Source organism: Vulpes lagopus, chromosome 4 (genome assembly GCF_018345385.1).
Source record: "Vulpes lagopus strain Blue_001 chromosome 4, ASM1834538v1, whole genome shotgun sequence".
Lineage (NCBI taxonomy): Eukaryota > Metazoa > Chordata > Mammalia > Carnivora > Canidae > Vulpes > Vulpes lagopus.
This window is the reverse complement of record NC_054827.1, coordinates 140,670,903-140,690,976: the sequence shown is the minus strand read 5'-3', so window position 1 is coordinate 140,690,976 and position 20,074 is coordinate 140,670,903. Positions and strand designations below refer to the sequence as shown.

Sequence of the window (20,074 nt, the reverse complement as noted above, 5' to 3'; positions counted from 1 at the left end):
CATATTAAAAAAGTTCTGTATAATGGGAATTGGGACCACACCCCCCAAAATCTGAAATGAAACCATAAAAAAGTTTGGCTTAATTTTTTATTAATTTCTTAAGCATTTTCAAATCCTTCAAAATAAAAAGAGAGTCTAAAAAAATAAAAAGAGATTCTGCAAATTTAGCACATGCAGATATGTTTTTATTAAAAGAATTTAGTTTAGGTATTTAATGTATTTTGTTGGCTTTCTCTTCATTGCCATTTGTTCTTTTTGATGAACCCACTGCCATTCTTAATGTCAAATGTAGTGAGAATTACAAAGATGTCTATGCAATTTATACATCTTCCCTGCATTTCACACCTGAAATGTAGTGGAATTAGAGATACTTCATCTTTAAATAATCTCATTCCAAAACCTTTTTTTAAGTTGTCATTTTCATAATTTAATTGGAAATAAATTGCTGAATTGGGAGTGAGGGCATTTACTTTTAATCCTAGGCCTGCAGCATAATCCTGAATGTGTCTTGTCACCCTTCTGGGCCTCAGGATTATTATTGGTAAAATGCAGTTGGTAGAAGGCGATTCCAGGTGACTTCTTTCTCTCTGCAATTATATTTGTACATTAGCTATTAATGAAATGTCTTTCTGTGTACTAAAAGTCAACATTTATATGCTCATATCAATTTTTAAATCAGTGCTACTTAGTATTTACAAAAGTATTTATGAAAACATTTTTAGAAATTTCTAATTACCAGAAAGCATAAAATTTTGAACCTGGTCAACCACAAACAATATTAAAAGAGAATTATATTCAACTTAGAAATTCATCAATTATTAACCAAAGGACCACATAATCACTGTGCCAATTCTTAAGCTTTCAATGTAAGTTCCATAAGCAGGAAACTGGATGGCTGGATTTTGTAATTTTGTCCTATCTCACATTTACTCTTTCAAGACTCAATTAACTCCTTGGACATTTTACTTCATTTCCTTGTTAGTGGATCAAACTCTTAGTGAGTTTATCCATCACCTGGTAACATTTTGACTACTTTCTGCTCCTTTCTGTGGGTGTTTAAGGCTCCCCAAGCAGCTCTCAATTTTTCAGGCGCACGATTGCAATTTCAGGAGCATTTAAGAACAGCCGAGTTTGCTATTCACTTCATCTTCTCATTAACATCTAGTCCCTGTCCAGGGAGCTTATTGCTTTGGCACATGAACACTAGCCAGTACTGCTCTTGTTTCCAGAGGTGGCCAATATTATGGTCTGAAGAGGATAATGATGATGGCTTAAGTTTGCATCATTTTACATTTTTATTATGAGCTTTAAGAATGGAAATGCATTAATGCTCAATTTTGGCCAGATGTAATTGGAACTGTGAAGCTGGGTTCCATTTTAGTGTTTTTGCTTCTCTAGTAGTCTTTTTTGTGTTGAGCTCTATTGCTCCCTGGTTTAGGAAACGTGTTTCTTTAAAATATTTATTTAAAAGAAAAACAAGAAAAAATAAAATAACAAATTAAGACACACAGGATTTAACATTTAAGAATAGGCTATTCTAGAGCAGGGATCCTCAAATACGTAACTAGTTTTAACACATAGTTGTTTTAATGGCGTACTCTGGCTTTTGACAGTTAACTTAGTTTGTGTGTTTCTCTCTTTTTTTCAATGAACTTAAGGATTTTATTTCCTTTTTACATTTGCTTCTGTGAGTGGACCTTTCATCTAAAGTTTGGAATATGTAAATTATTTATATTTTAATACAGTTAATTTGCATTTACAGTCAGACATTTAATTATTCTGGTAAAACTTACTGCTTTAGGGGCGCCTGCGTGGCTCAGTTGGTTAAGCATCCACCTCTTGGTTTTGGCTCAGGTTATTATCTCAGGGTCATGAGATTGAGTCCTGCATTGGGAGGTCTGTGCTCAGTGGGGAGTCGGTTTGAGATTATTTCCCCCTCCCTGTCCCTGCCCCCCTGCTCCTCCCTCCCCTCTCTTACACACTCTCTGTCACTCCCTAAAATAGATAAATAAAAGTTTTTAAAAACTACCCGAATTATCTTTTTCTTTAGTGGGTAAAGTCAAGCATAGTCTTCATCCTTTTCTCAGATGACATAACTATTTCTAAAATGCCAGCAGGAGGCTTTTATAAAGAAGACCTCTTTGCAGACAATATACATTTACTTTTCCTCTCCAAGATTCTTTACAACTCATAGCAGGGATCTGAATTTCTATTTACTTACCTATTTACTTATTTTTTGTTTATTTTTATTTTTTTAACTTTTTTTTTTCCTGAATACTGAAGTAATACGCAGTTGTTAAAACAATTTAAGTAGAGAAATGTGTATCTTAGAATGTAGAAATCTGTTATCAACTCCACCCCCAAAAGACAATTAATGTATATATATAAAACAGGTGTATGTTCTATTTTTTTTTTCGATGTTAATACAGGTGACCCTTGAACAGCATAGGTTTAAACTGTGTGGGTCCACTTACATTCATGTTTTTGCCGTACAGCACTGCAAATGTGTTTTCTCTTCCTTATGATTTTTTTTTGTTTGTGTGTTTCTAATTTAGGTTGTTTGTGTGTTTCTAATTTAGGTTGTTAGAGAGTTTTGTCATTTGTTTTTGTAGTTACCAAACTGGTTCTTCATTACATGAAGACTTAAGAAAGTAGAGAAAATACCTTACAATGGAGTTGGGTGGAATTCTGGAAATCTCCAGGGTTGAGGCAGAGGAATCTGCTCACTCTCTCCTGACTTCACGGGTATCTGCCTCACAGCTCCACCTCTTCTTGACCAGTTTCCCTCACTTGTGTAGGCATTAAGCTAACCCTTCCTGACAGGCCAAGTTTAGGTTCAGTCAGTCAATGAGCACTCTGCCTACTGCCCTCACCACTGTCCCCTCTCACTCTTCGGAGCTCTCACAGTTTTACCTCCTTGGCTCTTCTCTCTTCCTCCCACTGCTAGTAATCTTTTTATGTATGTGTTTGTATGTCTCTTCAATTAAAAAAAAATGCCTCAGAATCAAGACTGTGCTGGTTGTTGCTTTGGATTTCTTTCCACATCTTCCATACTGCCTCTTACATGATTGGGCTCTGTAACCCCTGGCATTCTTCCTAACTCTGAGATTCTAGGATTCTCACAGGCAGTCAGTCAATAAATATTGATTTCTTGGCTGTCCAACCTAAGGCATTCTTTTGTTAGGACCCAAATCATCCATTTTCTGAAGTCAGGGCAAAGTGCATAGATGAAGAATTGATACGAAAGTAACTATCCCCTTTCCTTCCATGGCCAGTTCAGTGGTGGACTCACAGTAGAAGAGGCTTCTGTTCTTAAGCATGTTGTTCCAACAGGGCTAGTGAATGGCCTGTGTGTGTGTGTGTGTGTGTGTTCTCACATGTAAATGGGGATAGGCTTTCCTTTGGTTGGATAGAATTTGTCTTGTTTGTCTTTTTCAATTTTTTTTTTTGGCAATTTAGATAACTCTTGCGTATGTTTAAGTGGTTTCTTGCGTGTTCATAAATTTAAACAATTATGATAGAATCCTGAGTATGATAAATACATAGTTTAGGAAGCTTACATAAGTTTGCTTATCATTCCTTACACCATGGCGAAACTGGAGACATTTGCACTTGTAACTTAGCTTGTGTATTGTTAAAAGATTCAAAGTCGGATAAAAAATAATTATGAGAAAACATAATATACGGAAAAAAATATTTGATTAGGCACCAAAAGTCTTGGTTTAGAGCCCTGATTCTTATCTGTGTGATTTTCTGTAAGAAGATTAAGCTCTCTGAACTTCAATTCCCTCCTATGTACAAAATTACAATTTCTACTTCACATGTACTTTGCGAAGTAAAATTAGTTAAGTGCAATCTGGAAATAAACGTCCCTATAGGTGTTGCAGTAACTAATAATTATTATAACTTATGGTTTAGGTATATCACTTATAAAAATCAAAAGGAAGTAAAAGGCAAAAATACTGTCCAGAATTTTCCTTCCCATAGTCCTCCACACTCATCAAAACCCATGTTTCTGTTATGTCCCATTTTCTGTATCAAATTATTTTCTAATATTTTAAAAAAGTAGAAGAAAAACTTTCAGTGCTGTTAAGTGGCTGTGCCCCAATTCAACTACTATGATATACATTGATGCCCTGAAATATGAGTATCAACTTCCTATTCCTGGATTACAGAAACTACCATCAGTCGGCTTTCTATGCCATGGTATAGACTCTGCTCTTCATATGATACCTTTCTCTTTTCTCCAGATTTGACATATATTCCTTTCAAAATATGTATTTCCTTATGGTTTTGAAATGCTTGTTTTTTTTTAATAATAAGGGCATGTCTGTCTGTTCCTATATATGAGGGTTGAGAGTACTCTTGAACCTAAATCTGAACCTTATTCTTATTCTCTGCATAATTCAGTTTCCTTTTCCTAGCACACTAGTCACCCCTTGTTGGGAAGTGTGAAAAAGAAGAACATAGCTTTGATAAGTTGCCTTTTTACCGATAAATTTCATTAATTAAATTCCCAGCTTATTTCAGTGTTTTTTGGTCGGGAAATGGAAACTGAGCGAGATATAAGGATGGCCTTGTAGAACATATTCCGGAATGACTTGATTTCATCTTGCTCTGTGTGTGTGTGTGTGTGTGTGTGTGTGTGTGTGTGTGTGTGTTTGAGAGAGAGAGAGAGAGACAGACAGACTTGCAGACTTGTTGCCTGGGTAATAGAACAAATTGAGGAGCAAGGCTGAGAAGCAGAGACACAGGCTATGTCTATGCAACTTCATCTGAATTGGACCTGACTGAAAGGTTGGTTTGGTCGGATTTACTAGAGCCTCTCTCCTCAGTGGCAGGGATCTGAAAATCGCTTCCAGGGCCATTTTAATTAGCTGATTCAAATCAAAACAAATACATCCAGGTAACATCCATTTCTACTCTGACCCTCACCATTGACAGTTTTCAGAATGCTGATTCTTAAGTAGTTCTCCACGAACTCAATAAGTGATCTGAAGTATGCACCTTTGCTTTTAAACATTAATCTTTAATGGTAAGGAAAGAATCCATTTTTCTTGGCTTCAGTGACAGGTGAATATTAGTGCACCGATGCATTTGTTCAGTGCATCAAAGCTTAAAACGACAAGAACACGAAACCTGCCCCTACATAGTTAATTTATGAAATGAAACTTATGAAATATTATTCCTCAATGACATATTAATATAAGAATTTCATTAGGCTGCACGGCTCTATGGTGACTTTATTACTTCAGTGCATTCTATTTCTTGGGTGTGCTTTTAAGTTAAAAGTGTGTCAGGTCTTGAAAACAGAAAACAAAACACTTTGATACTTCTGATTTCCAGTGTCTGTCTTAATTGTTTTACTCGTATATTCACTTACTAAAAACCTTGTGAGCAATTTTATGTAGTATATTTCCTTGGAGAAAAGAAAAGAATATGGGAAAGACTGAAAAGAGAAGGTAGTGAAATTTTAGAAATTTTAGGTGGATAAACAGTTTAAGACAGAATTATAGAAGAAAAAATGGGAAAATTAATATGCTAGTAAAATAAAGAGCATTGGCTGCAATTCAAGAAAGATCTGTTCCATAATCATATGACAAATAATAGAAAGGCAATGATAACCACATGACTTCAAAATATTAAAATTAGATAATGCGATACTACGATGTGACAATATGATTTCCTTAATTAGCTATTCTCAAACATGCATTCATTCATTAAATCAATTTTCACTGAGGGCCAACCATGTGCCAACACTGAGAATGTAGCGATAAACAGAATGGACATGACATTTGCCTTCAGGGAGCCCATCGTAGCCTTGAATAGGATGCGAGAATTAAATGAGGGACTTCATGAAAGTAGTGAAATATTTGATAAATGCTATCCCAAAACATCACAAACAGTAAAAGTACATCACAAGAAGGTCTAATGTAGTCTTGGCATGCATTATGGCTACATCATTGTGGTTGGTTTGGGAATAAAAAACAATATCTGAAACTTTCAGATATTAAACTTTCACTTTTTATAGGCAGTTCTGAAATGAAACATGCAATCATATCGCTTGTGTAAAATAAGATAAACTATGTTTATCTTAAACTTATAACTTAAATTATGAAGATTCACTTATCAGTGTGCCTTGGTAAACATGTGCTGCTTGTGTAGTTGGCCAGAGCATCCCAAGTGATGTTAGCTTTTAGAGCTGCTACAGAAAGAAAAAAACATTTTTTTTCATTTCTAGGAAAAGATAAAAATTAATTTTAAAAATTAACACATTTTAAAGCTGCTTAAATTTATACAGCTAATATTGATAATCAGCAATTAGAGCAATGTTTAAATATTTTCTGATACAATTTATTGAATTGTATCTGAACAATTTATTTCAAGATTAGACATCACCTGTTTGGCTTTTTTTACACCATTTTTTTTTCAAAAGTGAATTGGTCCATTATTATTGAAATAGATCATTTACTTCTTTTCTAACTTTGATTCCTGTGTCCTGATGCATTATTACATTGGAAATTAGGTGGAATATTTCTCTTTACTGATTTTAATTCTTAAAGGTATATACTTTTAGTAGTGGACAGTAGCATTTTTATTCTATGTAAGTGATTTATTATCAATTTAGGCAATATTCAAACTTAGTAGAGATTTTACTAACATGAAATGTACCATCAAACTAGAAGACAATACTCTGTGTACCTTTTGGAGCTGAGAGCAGAAATCAGCCTAACGGTCAAATTCAGAGAAATATTTAACACTATTTAAAACTCACACAAGCACCAAAATATTTTGAAAGAATGTTGCCATCACTTTTATTTGTGCAGCTAGATACAAAGTTGGAAAACATTGTCCTTTTAGGGTCAGGACTTTGAAGGGGAGACTAACCCATCCTTGCCCGGATATCAGCAGACCATTTGTTGATAGCATGCAAATTGCTCAGATCTCTGTAAAGAGACCCTGAGCTATCTAAAGATTGTGTTTGGAGACAAGAGAGCTACTTTGAAGAGCGTGAACACTCAGATCAAGAGCACATCCCAGAGATCTTAAGGACTTGCAAATTGTAAAAGCTGTGACAACGATATTACCATTTCATTTTTCTTTTATTTGTAGTGTAAACAAAGCCAGCAACCCTCACTAGCCCTCCACCCCTCTTCTGGTGACATTTTCATAGCCTTGAAAGGCTTGAAACCTGAAAACACAATTAATTCAATGTTTCTTTTACCATGCAAATATCTCTTGTCAGAGATAGCATCCCTGAGATTAGCCAGCAGTGTTGATTTAGATGCCCCAGGGTGGTTAATTCTAGGGAACTGTTCTGTCTCTATGACGTCTCAGAGGTGATGGCCATTGCAGATACATCTTAAAGAAGGAGTGAATACTGTCAGCCAAGATGTGCACCCAAGCTTTGGAACTAGGCTCGCAAAACCCTACTCACATCCCTGTAAAGCAGACATATATTTTTGTATTTTTTATAGGTGGATACAGTGCAGACCACGAACCCCCCCTGGCCACATTGAGGAATCGTGTAAAATGAATGTATATGCTCGTAAGTGAAATACATGTAATGTTCCAACTCAGTGTGTTGGATCCTAATAGACCTGAATTGTCTTGTGTAAAAACAAATCGATTCCCAAGGGGCAGGACCACTATCTGATTAAAATGAAGCTCTGATTTTGAAGGAAACAAAAATGGACTTAAAATCTCTGCACAAAGGAATCAAACTATACTTGGCAAACAAACTGAAAAAAAAAACAAGCTCTCAATATGGAATAAAGGAGGGATGTGAGAGAGGTTTTGCAATCTTATCAATTACTGTGGAGAAGCAGAATCAAATATCATCATACTCAGGAGTGTGAAAAGAAGAACAGGAAATCCTCTTCCTTCAGTTTGCACTTGAATGGACTCAAGCTAAGAGTGGAGACGTATCCTGTTACTGTTTATAGTTAATAATGTGGAGATTAGTATAGATGTGATTTCATTTGCCTTGCTTGAACTAATTGGATGCATTATGTAGAAATCACCTGAGCCTGTGCTAGATCAACAAAGAAAATGGAAATGTATACCTCAGGACTGAATTCCGGGAAAATTAGACTGTTCAATGCTATTTAATAAGGCGTTAAGGAAAAATACTACTGCCAGTCAGGGAAAGTAGAAACTAGTGGACAGGAAAGAAGATAAAATTTAGGTCGTTCTGATACTTGCTGAAATATAATTTATTATGGTGTAAATGCAGAGGATAGATCACAATATATCTCACAGACATTTTACACAATTTCTGCTTGAATTTAGGGTAAACCACGTACACGTTCAAGGAATGTATGGCCATGATATCAATAGGAAACTGGCCTTTAAAATCCGCGGTCCTATGCATTCCCGTATGCAGGGAAGGGCTTTTGTGTTTTGTTAAGGATGAATTGCATGCAGGAAGTACCTCTTTGCATTGTAGCTACTTGCTCAACTGAAGATACTGTAGAAAGTCTAATTTTTGTATGAGTGTGAATGTATGTGGATGCATTTGTGTGTATGCATATGTCAGTGGAAGGAGGTAAAATTTAACGGTTGACACTTGCACTTTGGTTTGTTACCTAGAATGTAAAGAGGTAGAGTAAACTGTCTTAAGCCATTTCATATGTGGTATCATTATTAAAGATAGTTATTCACAAATGAAGCCATTCTGACCTAGAATGGCTACTGCAAAGGCTCTCCAATTAAGTATAATATTTATGACCACCGAGCCATTTAAATTAATACAGTTCCAATGTCTGAAAATAATGAGAGTAGGGTCCTGTGAAATCAGCTTGAAGACAGTTGGAAAGTCCGTGATACTCCTTTGGGCTGCTTCCCTCAGTGACAGTGGATGTGCATCATGGATGCTCTTACAGAAGAGATTTGGGAAATATTTGTTTTTTAACTCTAACTTTTTAACCTACCTATAGGTTATAGTTTTTTCACTTTTCCTCAATCTAAATTAATAACAAGTAATCATATATTAACATAGGTAAGACAGTAAATATTTAAAACAGATTTACATATTTTTTTGTAGTCACCATGTGCCATAATAATTTTGGAACTATTGTTCCCCGGTATTTGTATTCATTTTTCTTTATCTTGCTGATTAACTTTATAGTAGAAATTTTTACCTCTTCTTTCTATGTGACAATCACCTGAAGTTGATACCCTATCTATACTGTTACAGGGATTTTTGTCTTTATTTATGCTATTATAATAAAATATAAGTCTATAAACTGTATAATTCTATGGTATTGAATATTTTTCTGTGACCAAAATAATAAAAAAATCCTGCTTTATAAGATGACTATATTTCCTGTTTTAATACTCTCTTAAAACATAGTGTGACATAAAATAGGCTCATGTTGCTGGGTTTTGGCATAGAGTCGCCTCATCTTCAATATTGAGAGTGAAGAGTTTAGCCACTTTAGATTAAAAGGTTTGACCGAGATGATTTCAAGGGTGTGAGAAGAAAAGTACCCTGAATTGACTGACTCACGAGTTTTGATGTCAAATTTTGCTCTACCACTAAACAACCAGATCTGATGAAGAATTTTTTTTTATTTTTTTATTTTAATTTTATTTTATTATTATTATTTTTTTTTTGGTTGCTCGGATTTCTTATCTATAGAGGATGGATTTGGACTGTGCTGTCAATTTTTAGATCATTTTCATTCTAAACTCCTAAGGTTTTGATCGCTTGGAAACATTACAGGGCGACACTTAATACGGATCATATTAATACTCAATAGTGATCATTAGTATTAAGGGAATGGCATGCTGTTTTCCACTCCAAGTGACCTAAAGCTGAACGTGTGCCTTTAGAGCAAGGGAGGATACTAATTTACAGTTGTTACTGTTCATCCTTAGTTTGACTTAATGGAAATATGTACTGAAGTATAAATAATCATGTACTGGGATCAATAGGTATCTCTAAGCTAATTGAACCAAGAGGCACCCAAGTACAAAATCACTCAATTTGTAACAGAGAAAATCCTTTTTTGTTCTGCACTGAGTTGAATGCCTTCCCTGGCAGATTGTTAAAGTGCCAGAACCAGTTTTTCTTGCTCTTTACCCCCCAAGGATTGATCAGCACATGAAGCTCTCTTTGACTTCAAAGGCATTCTGGACTTGGATCTGCCTGGTTGGGTTCAGGAGAGAAGGAAACCCTAGCCCCTGATATTTACTGCTGTGGGCCCTTTCATCCTATAGTCCTCTGCTTGGGGGAAGCAACAGGCAGAGGAGTCTTGCAACTGTTATAATTTCAGGATTAATGTTTAGTCACAAAGTGCCTCACGCAGAAAAACAGTGCTTTTATTTCAGTTTCCCACTGCTACTCCAACTGGGAAAGGTCAGAGGAACAGTATGAAGCAAAATGAGAGCATATACACTATGTCAGTTTTGGGGAGGAGGGCACATCCGTACTTGCAAGATGGTGTCACTTTCAAAATCACAAAGGTGGCATGGATGAACTTCAGGAATCCTTATGTAAAGAACTGGTCACACTGAACATTTTTTTTTTTTTTTCATTTTGATGAACCTTCTGGTCTTTTTGGAACAGATTTAGGTAATAAAATCTAACTTTGCCAGTTTATTCTTTGTTATACGAGATTAGAAATTTAGATGGGAGACTACCTACCAAGCATCTCCCATGACCCACTCTCTTTAAATAAAACGTTTACTCTTGCCTTTGACTGTTCCCATCAAAGAGACAAAAAAAGGCATAAAGAAAGAAAGTGGTTCTCAAGAGACGCGTGGAGCAACTGTGAATGACTGCCATCTGAAAGTTATGTTCAGAATCCATCATCAGATTGGACTCACATAAATAAAAATTTCACTGAAACATAACAAAAGCTTTCAAAAATATTATTGAGGATTAAAAGGCTCGCTTTTTGTTTTGTTCTGGCTATTATTTTTTTGGTATGCTACTATTCCACTTCCTGGTTTTGATAAATATTAATTGGTTGAACCGATGTTAATATTGCTTTGATGACGTAGTTTTAAATTATTTTTTAATGTTTGGTTTTAATTCTAATGGAGTTAAAAAAAACCAGTTATATTCATTTCAAGTGTACAAAATAACGCTTCGACAGTTCCATATATTAGTCGGTGCTCATCAAGATAAGTGAACTCTTAATTCCCTTCACCTGTTTCACCCGATTTATGTTACCAAGTGTTGACTCTATGCAGATAATATATTAATTGCTCTACTTAATATTCATATCAGCCTCATGAAGCAGGTATCGTTATTGTCATACCATCCATTTCACAGATGAGGGAAATTAGGCACAGGGAGTTTGGGTAGATTTGCAAAGATACAGAATCAGCAGGAGGTAGAACTGGGCTCCCAGGCCTGCCACTCTGGTTGCAGAGGCTCCACTTGGCAGGTGCATCACGGAGCTTTCAGGCCAGACACCGTAAAAGATGGGGGTACAAGTTAGGCTCTGGAATTATTTCACGGTACAGAGGTGGATTTTTTGGTTCTTTAGATCACGCCCCTGTTAACCATGCATGGCTTGGATGTGAAAGGCATTCCGAAGTTCTAGCACATAGAAGTACTGCACACGGGATGGAATCTGTGATAGAAAGTTGGTTTCAAATACTGGTTTCAGGGAAGAAGAAATTCTTTTCTAACTCACTTGCTTTGCAGGCTTAAAATATGTTACTACCTATTTGCATCAAACATTATTTGAAAAGGAAGCCTGCCGTGGACCGAGGCCAATAACAACTGCATTCTTTGAACAAGAGGAGCTCACGGTCTAATGGGAATTCCAGCCACACAGGCTAATTATTACAATGCCATGTGCTACGTGAAGGACTATGATAGTGGCTAAGAGTGCAGTGTCTGCAATCCAGGTTGCCTGGATTTGAACCATGATTCAGACACTTTGCAAACTGAGTGGCCTTTGAACAAATTACTCCTCTCTGCCTCCATTTCTTCAGATGTAATATAAAGGGAATAACAGTATCTACATCATACATTGATTGTGATTATTAAATGAGAATTAGCCAGGTAATGTGACTATGGCATGACAAGAACTCAATAAATGCTGGCAATTGTTAATTTCCTTGTTGTTGCCCTATAATTAACATACGAATAGAGTGTAGTTGTTCCTGACTGAGATGTTCAGGGGCTAAAATAAACTGAATATCACTGTCACTAATGAAAGAAAAGGCACCTCACAGAAAAGCAGCGCCAAGCCCTCGACATACTTCATATACTATGGCGTGAAGCTCAGCAAAATTGTGCAGCTATGGGTTCTCCAGGGGCGTTCATCAGTTACTGGTCTGCTACAATTCAAATCTTAGAGCTCTCTGAGCTGTAATTTTTTTTTTTTTTCAAGCATAGACAAGTGAAAGGAAGCTGTGAAAACTGAAATCAAACCTGTCACAATCGAATGTTGAAAGTTGCTAAAAGGTCAAAGAACAATTTTTGAAGGATCACTTTATCTATAATCATAAGGGAGTATAATTTTCCCCAATTATTAGTAGCTTAAAAATTATGAAACTTAAGAATGATAAAGTATTTGTCAGATTATCCTAAGAACTAAGAATGATGTTGATTTTGATACCCAATCCATAAATAAGTGGCTGTTATTCTTTGCAAATGTTTAATAAGTATCTATTAAATATGATGAGAGCTTTATTTTCAAAGTCCTCTGTTAAGCAGAAAATGTGCTTTGTAATAAATAATAAAGATGGGATTCGAATGTGTGGAATATAAACCAAATAAACACTGGCTACTTTGAACTGGATAATATTTAACACTTGGAAAGTCAGTGGCTTTCATTTTAAACATTGTAATTGGGTAACTAAGCATACGGGAGAGGATAAAACAAATAAACTACCATTGGAAATGCTGTTTTGCCCATCTGAAACTGCATTTTGGATAAAATGCATCGAATACCAATTGTGACAGGAAAAATCTAGACCTCAGAGACAGCTCTGGGTTCTTGGGCACACACAGCGTTGCTTGTGAAAACATGAGGAAGTTGTATTTTTATTTCACAACTTAGGAACTGAGCAACTGAAAAGAGACAAAGCCAACTACAGATTTTTCCTAGGGTATATACTTCAATGATTTTACCTTTTTCATGAAAGGGCGGGCTACTCTATAGTTTTATGGATGTTAATACCGCCATAGTAACCTACCTCATGCTTCTTTCTGTGCATTTGTAAGGAGGAGTTAAGATTAATGTAATTACAAATAAATACCTTCCTGGATTGTATCCCTAGATGTTGGGTGGGAAATGAACATGTCCTGTTTTAAGAGACTGGAGTTTTGAGAGCAGGTCCAGCTCAGCCCGTTTTCTAATTGCTACTGCCCAACAGTGTCAGTGGAAATTCTGCTGTCTCAGTAGCTCATGAGGGGGACCCAGGTCTCTCATCTTTCTTCCTCTCTCTGTGTCTAGCTGTTAAAAGGCTGGTCTGGAAGGATTCTTTTTTCCCCTCTTATGTGTCAGGCTCATGAAAGCAGCAGATATTTCCTATATGCATTCTAGAAAGATCAGAAACTGGCTGCCTCCTGATAATACATTTCAAGCGGATATAGTGCATTTTAACTTTATGCTGGTTGACTTTTTAAAGTCCCTGCATATTTATTACGCAAAAATCTGCCCTGTCTTGAATCCCAAATTGAAACTTGATTGTTAAAGTCATGTAATTGAAAAACAAAAAATCCGTGTTAAGAAAGACACCAATAGCGTTAAGGAAACAATTTTTCCCATGAGCCTTTTAAATCAGAATTCTATGATGGCTCGTCACATAAATGCCTTACTATTCACATGGAGAAGTTTGTGAAAATGTTTATGAGGATGACTTCCAATTAGTCCTACTTTTAGAGAGGTTATATTCAAATGCATATCAAGGATCTGTAAACATAAGATCTTTTTACCTTTCAAGAAACCATTTTCAATACCAGGAAGAAATGCAACACATATCTTGTACCAAGACCTCCCTAATAATCACGTGCTCTTGTCATCTGAGATTAACATTTGGATTAAAGAACATGATTAAAGGATGCTAAATTAGTGGTTACCAAGTTGAAATGGCACAAAAGTTAAAACGGTGTAATACAGCAATCTATTTCATGTGATATATTGCTTATACCAATTAATTAGCAGTTTAATTAGCATGATGTTTCATGTTGTGACCTAAGCCATTGTACTCCCCGTGGGTCTAATGGAGACAATGAAGGAAAGAAGAAAGCTTCAGAATTGTTGATGGCTATGTCACATGGCACCAGAATTAAAAATAATTCTTCATTTAGGGATGCCTGGCTGGCTCAGTCTGTAAAGCATGCAACTCTTGATCTTGGAGTCTTGACTTGGAGCCCCACTATTTTTTTAATGCTTAAAAAAATTCCTCATTTTAAAATAAAAGAATATGCATATACTTTTTTCCCCTCTACTCAGAACATATTTTTTAAAAGCATTTCGATGGTATGAAATATATGAATTAAAAGCGTATCAAGTAACTAAATGTGCAATAGCATTAAATGAACTACATTTTAAGCAGCAAGTGACCACAAATAACTGCCTAAAGGCTTCACTTGGATAAAACAGAAGTACCTCTCACAATTTTGAGAGCAAACATAAAAGATATGTATTAGGGTGATCATATTTTTGAATATATAATGTGATTCAGAGGATTCTATTAAGGGCCATTGAAATTACTTACAAAGGATTGCATTTTGGAAAGCCACAATGGAACTCTGCCTTTGGACAGGCCCGAGCAGAAAAAAAAATATGCATCTTAGGAATAATTTATCAAGTGCATGACATGAAAGGGGTCTCTCATCCTTTCTTCCCTCCCCAGTGAGAACACATTCAGATTGTGTGTGTTTGTCTTTATCGCATAAAATGAAAGTTTCTGCGGGGCCAAAGACAGTCATCCGGCAGCAGATTGGTTCTGCCTTTTAACAACACCATGAAGAATGGGCACAGTTGTTATGAATATGGGGCTATAAAGCACAACAAACCTTCTGGAGGTGCTTTTCTCTTCATTTTATACTGCTGACAATTCAGAACATACAGAGAAATAAAATAATTTAAGGATCTGACTAATATCCCTAGATTTTGTCAAGCTCCTTTTCCCAATCACTGAAATCTGTTGGCTTCTTTCATGGCTATATAATTAGGCTATTCGTTTCCTTTGAGCTTGCGTACTACACTAGGTCCAGAGGGCTCTTTTTTCCCTTTCAAAAATTGTTCCGTAGCCTCTTTTGGCAGTTAATGTATGGATGCCATTTGGAACATTGCTGGTTATTATGTTGCTCACAAATATTTTATTGTACACAGAACTGAGTATTTATGGAAGTCTAAAGTCTCTGTTATGCAAAACCTTATAAAGAGAAAGCTGTTTAAGTTTTATTTTTTTTCGAAACCCTGACTCATTCTCTCGTCTAACACATCAGTTCAAATTGCTCCTTTTTCATTTAGTAGAAATTGTTGGCAAATGGAATAGAAAGCATATATAAATGATGGAGTTTTAATTGATAATATAAAATCACTGGTAGCTTCTACTTTCTAAAATAAGGACAAATTTGTAGTTGTGGTGCAACATAATTCAGCAATCGTGTTCCTAAGATGTTCCTAAACTTTTCTATTTCTTTTTTTTTTTTTTTTGTAGTAGTAGTAGTATGTCTTCAGGCGATCAGAATATTACAATTTAATTTTTGCTCTGAGAGTTACCTGGTAATAATCTGATCTGAGTGATCTTTTAGTTTGTATGTATTTATTAAGAATTTGATTTGTTCCATTTTGTCCCTTCTTGGATTTCCTATGAAAATACACAATTTAAAGGTATATATCATTTATAAATTAAAAGGACACCAATTATGTACTAGTCTTTGAGACTTTGAATAACTTACTTAACCTTTCCTGCATTTAAATGAAGATAATAGTCTCATAACATTATTGGGCAATGAGGATGCATTAATATGCTAAGGAAGTTATATGTCATATAATAAGATATACCATTTATTTAAAAAATGTATACCATTTGCTGCAACTACCTGGCATAAAGTGAGCCAGTGTAAATGACAGGACTATTAAAGAAAGGTTCAGAAATGAGACACAGGTCACATAGCTTTTCACTAGTGAACTAAGATCCTAGAAGTGGTCTTAATGCAATACAGGATGGTGCCTGCCACATAGTGGCTGTCTTTAAGGTTATCTGCTATTAAAAACAGACAAATAGGTTTTTCCAGATGTCTTATACTAGTCACAAGTTAGACTAAGGAGCCAAATTGCAGATGTGTCTGATTTTAAACCCTGATTTCCTTAAAACGTTGCAGGAATCTAAACTTGATTTTAGGACTATTTGTCGGTAGAGACTTTACAACTTTTATGAACAAGCTTTCTGTTTAGTGTGGCTTTGAAAAGATGTTTTTGGAATTATTTAGAAAATGCAGACAGTTTATAACATATGAGAATATAATTTAAAATAGGATCTATTATCAATGAATACTCTGAGCTGTTCTTTAAGTATCTCTTTGGATTTAGAGAGGATTCATTAAAACAAACACTGGGAAATATGCAACAGGTTTATTTATTTTCTAGTAAACTGCAGTGGAGTCTTTCGGTAAACTCATAATCCCACCTCCACGTCCACTGTCTTTGAATGTTTGGAATTCCACTACTCCACGGTGTCAGGCTGCATTGGGGAGCACCTTTAGCACAGTGATATGCTCTTTTAGGTTATTGCAACGTCAGTTGTGTTGCCATTCGGTTTGTTTGACTGTGAGGTTTGGGAATGCTTTATTTCAGTTTTCCTCAAATATTTTCCTGCAATTTTTTTTTCTTTCAACTTGTTTTAAAAGATATATTACCGTTGGATCTTTAAAATTGATTACTTTTCATGTAGGTAGCTGTAAGGTCTACCACTGTCCTCCAGTAGTTGCCATTACTCATTGTTTAGTTGAATTTGAAATTGATACACCTTAATGACTGTTATTAGAAATTATCCCATTCACTGTGCCATCTTGCAATATTGGATCATAACAATATGTATTTAAAAAGAAAAAGCTCTCTCTCTCTCTCTCTCTCTCTCTCTGTGTGTGTGTGTGTGTGTGTGCTACTAGTAATTGTTCAAGGCTATAAAATAAAAGAGATCATGGATAGGCATGGAAAGTATAGTTGAAGTCTTATTCATGTTTGTGTACAAATTACACACAGCGGATTGAGATATTACAGTGAAGGCGAAGTATTGAGTACACTGCTGCCCAAAGTGCAAGGACAGGACAACTACTGCTTCTTAGGCCATGCTCAGGAACACTAAGTGCCTATCAATTTCTAGTAACTAAATTTCAAATCCCTTAATTTAGAATTATATTCCTCCGACTCTAATTCTCCTCTCCCATTCTTACTTTCCATTCATCCTTTCCCTGAACCCTATTTTTCAGCTAAGCCTGGTGACTTTCAAGTGACTTTACCCGCTTTATGCTTTCCTGCTAGTTTATCTTTTTTTTTTTTTTTTTCCTGCTAGTTTATCTTAACCTCTACTACTACTCCTACAGCAATTCTCTGGCTTTCTAACTTTACATGCATGAATCCTACCTTCCCTCTTTTCCTGGTGAGCAAGTTGTTAGTGATAATTTTAAGCCACTTTCCTCTGTGATTTTACACTACCTGACTCTTCCTGTCTTTAATGATGGAATATTTTGTGCTTATGCATATTTCTTTCCTACACTATAATCTCCTCCCTGGGAAGGTTCAAGTCTGATTCATATTTACTGTCTCCTTCCAGTTTTTAGCAAAGTGCCTTGCTTATAGTAGATTAGCAGATGCTTGATTGAATTCATTTGATACTATAAATGGGAATTTTATGTGATTCTAAGGCATTCAATAAAGTGTATAACTATTAGTCATTCAATAAATATTTATTGAGTTCCTACACTAGATTAGGTAGTGGGGATATTGCCTTACTACAAAATATTAAATGCTGCATAACCCAGGTGAGGTAATATGCACATATTTATATGTACCTACATATATCCCAAATCACATGAACACTGTTAGAACTTGCAATCCTCTGCGTCACCCAGGATCTACTTTATTGCAGGAACTCTGTTGCTAGCAAGATAAATTTGTGTTTCCCAGATGTGAGAACTACATGGTGCTGAAAGGAAGGCATGTCCTCTGGTGGACAACGAGTGGGTGCCAAGGCAGGATGGTATACAAGGAGGCTGGAAAATAGATCAAAATGTATAAGGCATTAGATTCATGTTATGGAGATACAACTTGATGTGAGGAGAAATGGAGTCCAACAGCTGAGTTCTATAAAGACAGGGGAGCGGAGATCCTGATTTGTTAGGGAAATTACTTTCAAAGCAGTGTGAAGGAGCCCCAGAGAGAGAGAAGAAACAAATAAACCTAAAGGGACTTGGGTTGCACTTTAGCGTTGGACTTGGAACGCTGTGCCATTAGTTGCCATACTTTATGTGGAATATGAAGTTGTGGAGACTACTGCTCTCTTTGAGCCTTTCTTAGCACCAGTATAGTGCTCTACCCTAGAGACTTATTTCTGTAGTAGAGGGATTAGTAGAATTAATATCAAAATAAATGCATTTTATTTATTTAAATATTTTATTTATTTATTTGATGGAGAGAGAGAGAAAACACAAGCAGGGGGTGCAACAGGCAGAGAGATAGAGAGGAGCAGTCTCCCCACTGAGAAAGGATTCCGCTGTGGGGCTCCATCCCAGGACCCCGGGATCATGACCTGAGCTGAAGGCAACCGCCTAACCGACTGAGCTATCCGGGAGCCCACAAAATACATTTTAATGCATGGTTTCTAAAATCAATATACACAGAACCATTCTTTGCACATGGAGTTCAGTTCAACTTGAACGGTTTATGTGTGACAATATGCCAAGTCTCTATGATATTTCAGGATAGACATAAAGCATGATTTTACCATAAATTCTTTTTCTCTAATACTGTCAAAAGAGACTTTCCTTGATGTCAAGCTGTGATCTCAAATGAAGTCATGCCATGGAGGCTATCTTGAGGCGGAAGGCAAAAGAATCATCACTCATCAAATCGATGGAATTTGTGTTTACCTCTATCATTGCCGAACTCACTGCCCAAGTTATAAGCTGGATTTATTTCACACCTTATCCAGAAGTATTTTTATTTGTTTTTTATTTTGCAGCGTATTATTAAAGTATTTTCAATGATTTCTGTTTGCCTTTTGTGCTTCATAGCATTACAAAAAAAGAATTTATGCCACAAATAGTGCAGATATGATTTTCACAGTCCTGTAGTTTATGGGATTTGCTGTTTTCTTTGAAAAAAAAATCATAAGATTTCATTTGTAGTAAGACAGTTCTGGCAGTTCCATGACAGTGAAATTTTAAGGATCATCAATATTGAAGGGCACAGGCTGTGGAGTTCCTCTTCTTGTTCCTCTATTTCTCTCTTTTCACCTTTAATTCCAATTAGAAGATATTCTATTAGATTAGATGCTTTTTGCCTGGATGTTTTCTTTCTGGTCTTTGACTTGCAGTCAAGGAAAGTCAGCTGCCTCCTGTTAGAGCTGAAAGGGCCCAAAGCCTGCCAGGGGCTATCTAGTGTTTCAAGAATTTAGTAAACCCTGCTCTATGAATAATGATTAATGTGTGGTACTTATATTGTTAAATCTTTCAAGAAAAGTGTCTTGTAAAGTCATTCTGTGTTGCTGAAGCCATTATTAATATTCCACGTATTGCAGAGGTTGCACATAATGTATGTATGCAAAGTGTTTAACCCGTGATTCTATACATAAATGTCCACATTTGTCATATACAATATTCAAAATACCTGTTTTATGCTTTATCATGAAATTTATGTAAAATCCTGTATAAATCATATTCAGTATACTTTATCATATAATTTTTTACAAGAGATGGTATTTTTGTTTGAAATGTTTATTGTTTTTGATGGGTTTCAGGAGGAATGCCATCATGCCTTTAATGTTGCTGTCACCTATGGTGTGACAATTTAAAATTTTCTAGCTAATATCAGTATGAAAGGGTACAACCTCTGATATAACATATTGTCAGAATATCTTATCATTGGGT

At 35.7% G+C, this 20,074-nt stretch overlaps 1 protein-coding gene across 8 annotated transcripts in view; it reads left to right on the top strand.

The window, feature by feature from the left end:
• The window catches only part of PCDH7 (protocadherin 7), a 413,124-nt gene that overhangs the window by 56,136 nt on the left and 336,914 nt on the right, over positions 1-20,074 (top strand). Inside the window, exon 2 of one of the 8 annotated variants that reach the window (XM_041751756.1) lies at positions 7,479-9,315. The exons of the other annotated variants lie outside the window; for them this stretch is intronic. Coding sequence (XP_041607690.1) covers positions 7,479-7,520 — 42 coding nt within the window. The 3' untranslated portion in view covers positions 7,521-9,315. Of the gene's footprint in view, positions 1-7,478; positions 9,316-20,074 lie in introns of those variants that run through there. 8 annotated transcript variants of the gene reach the window in all.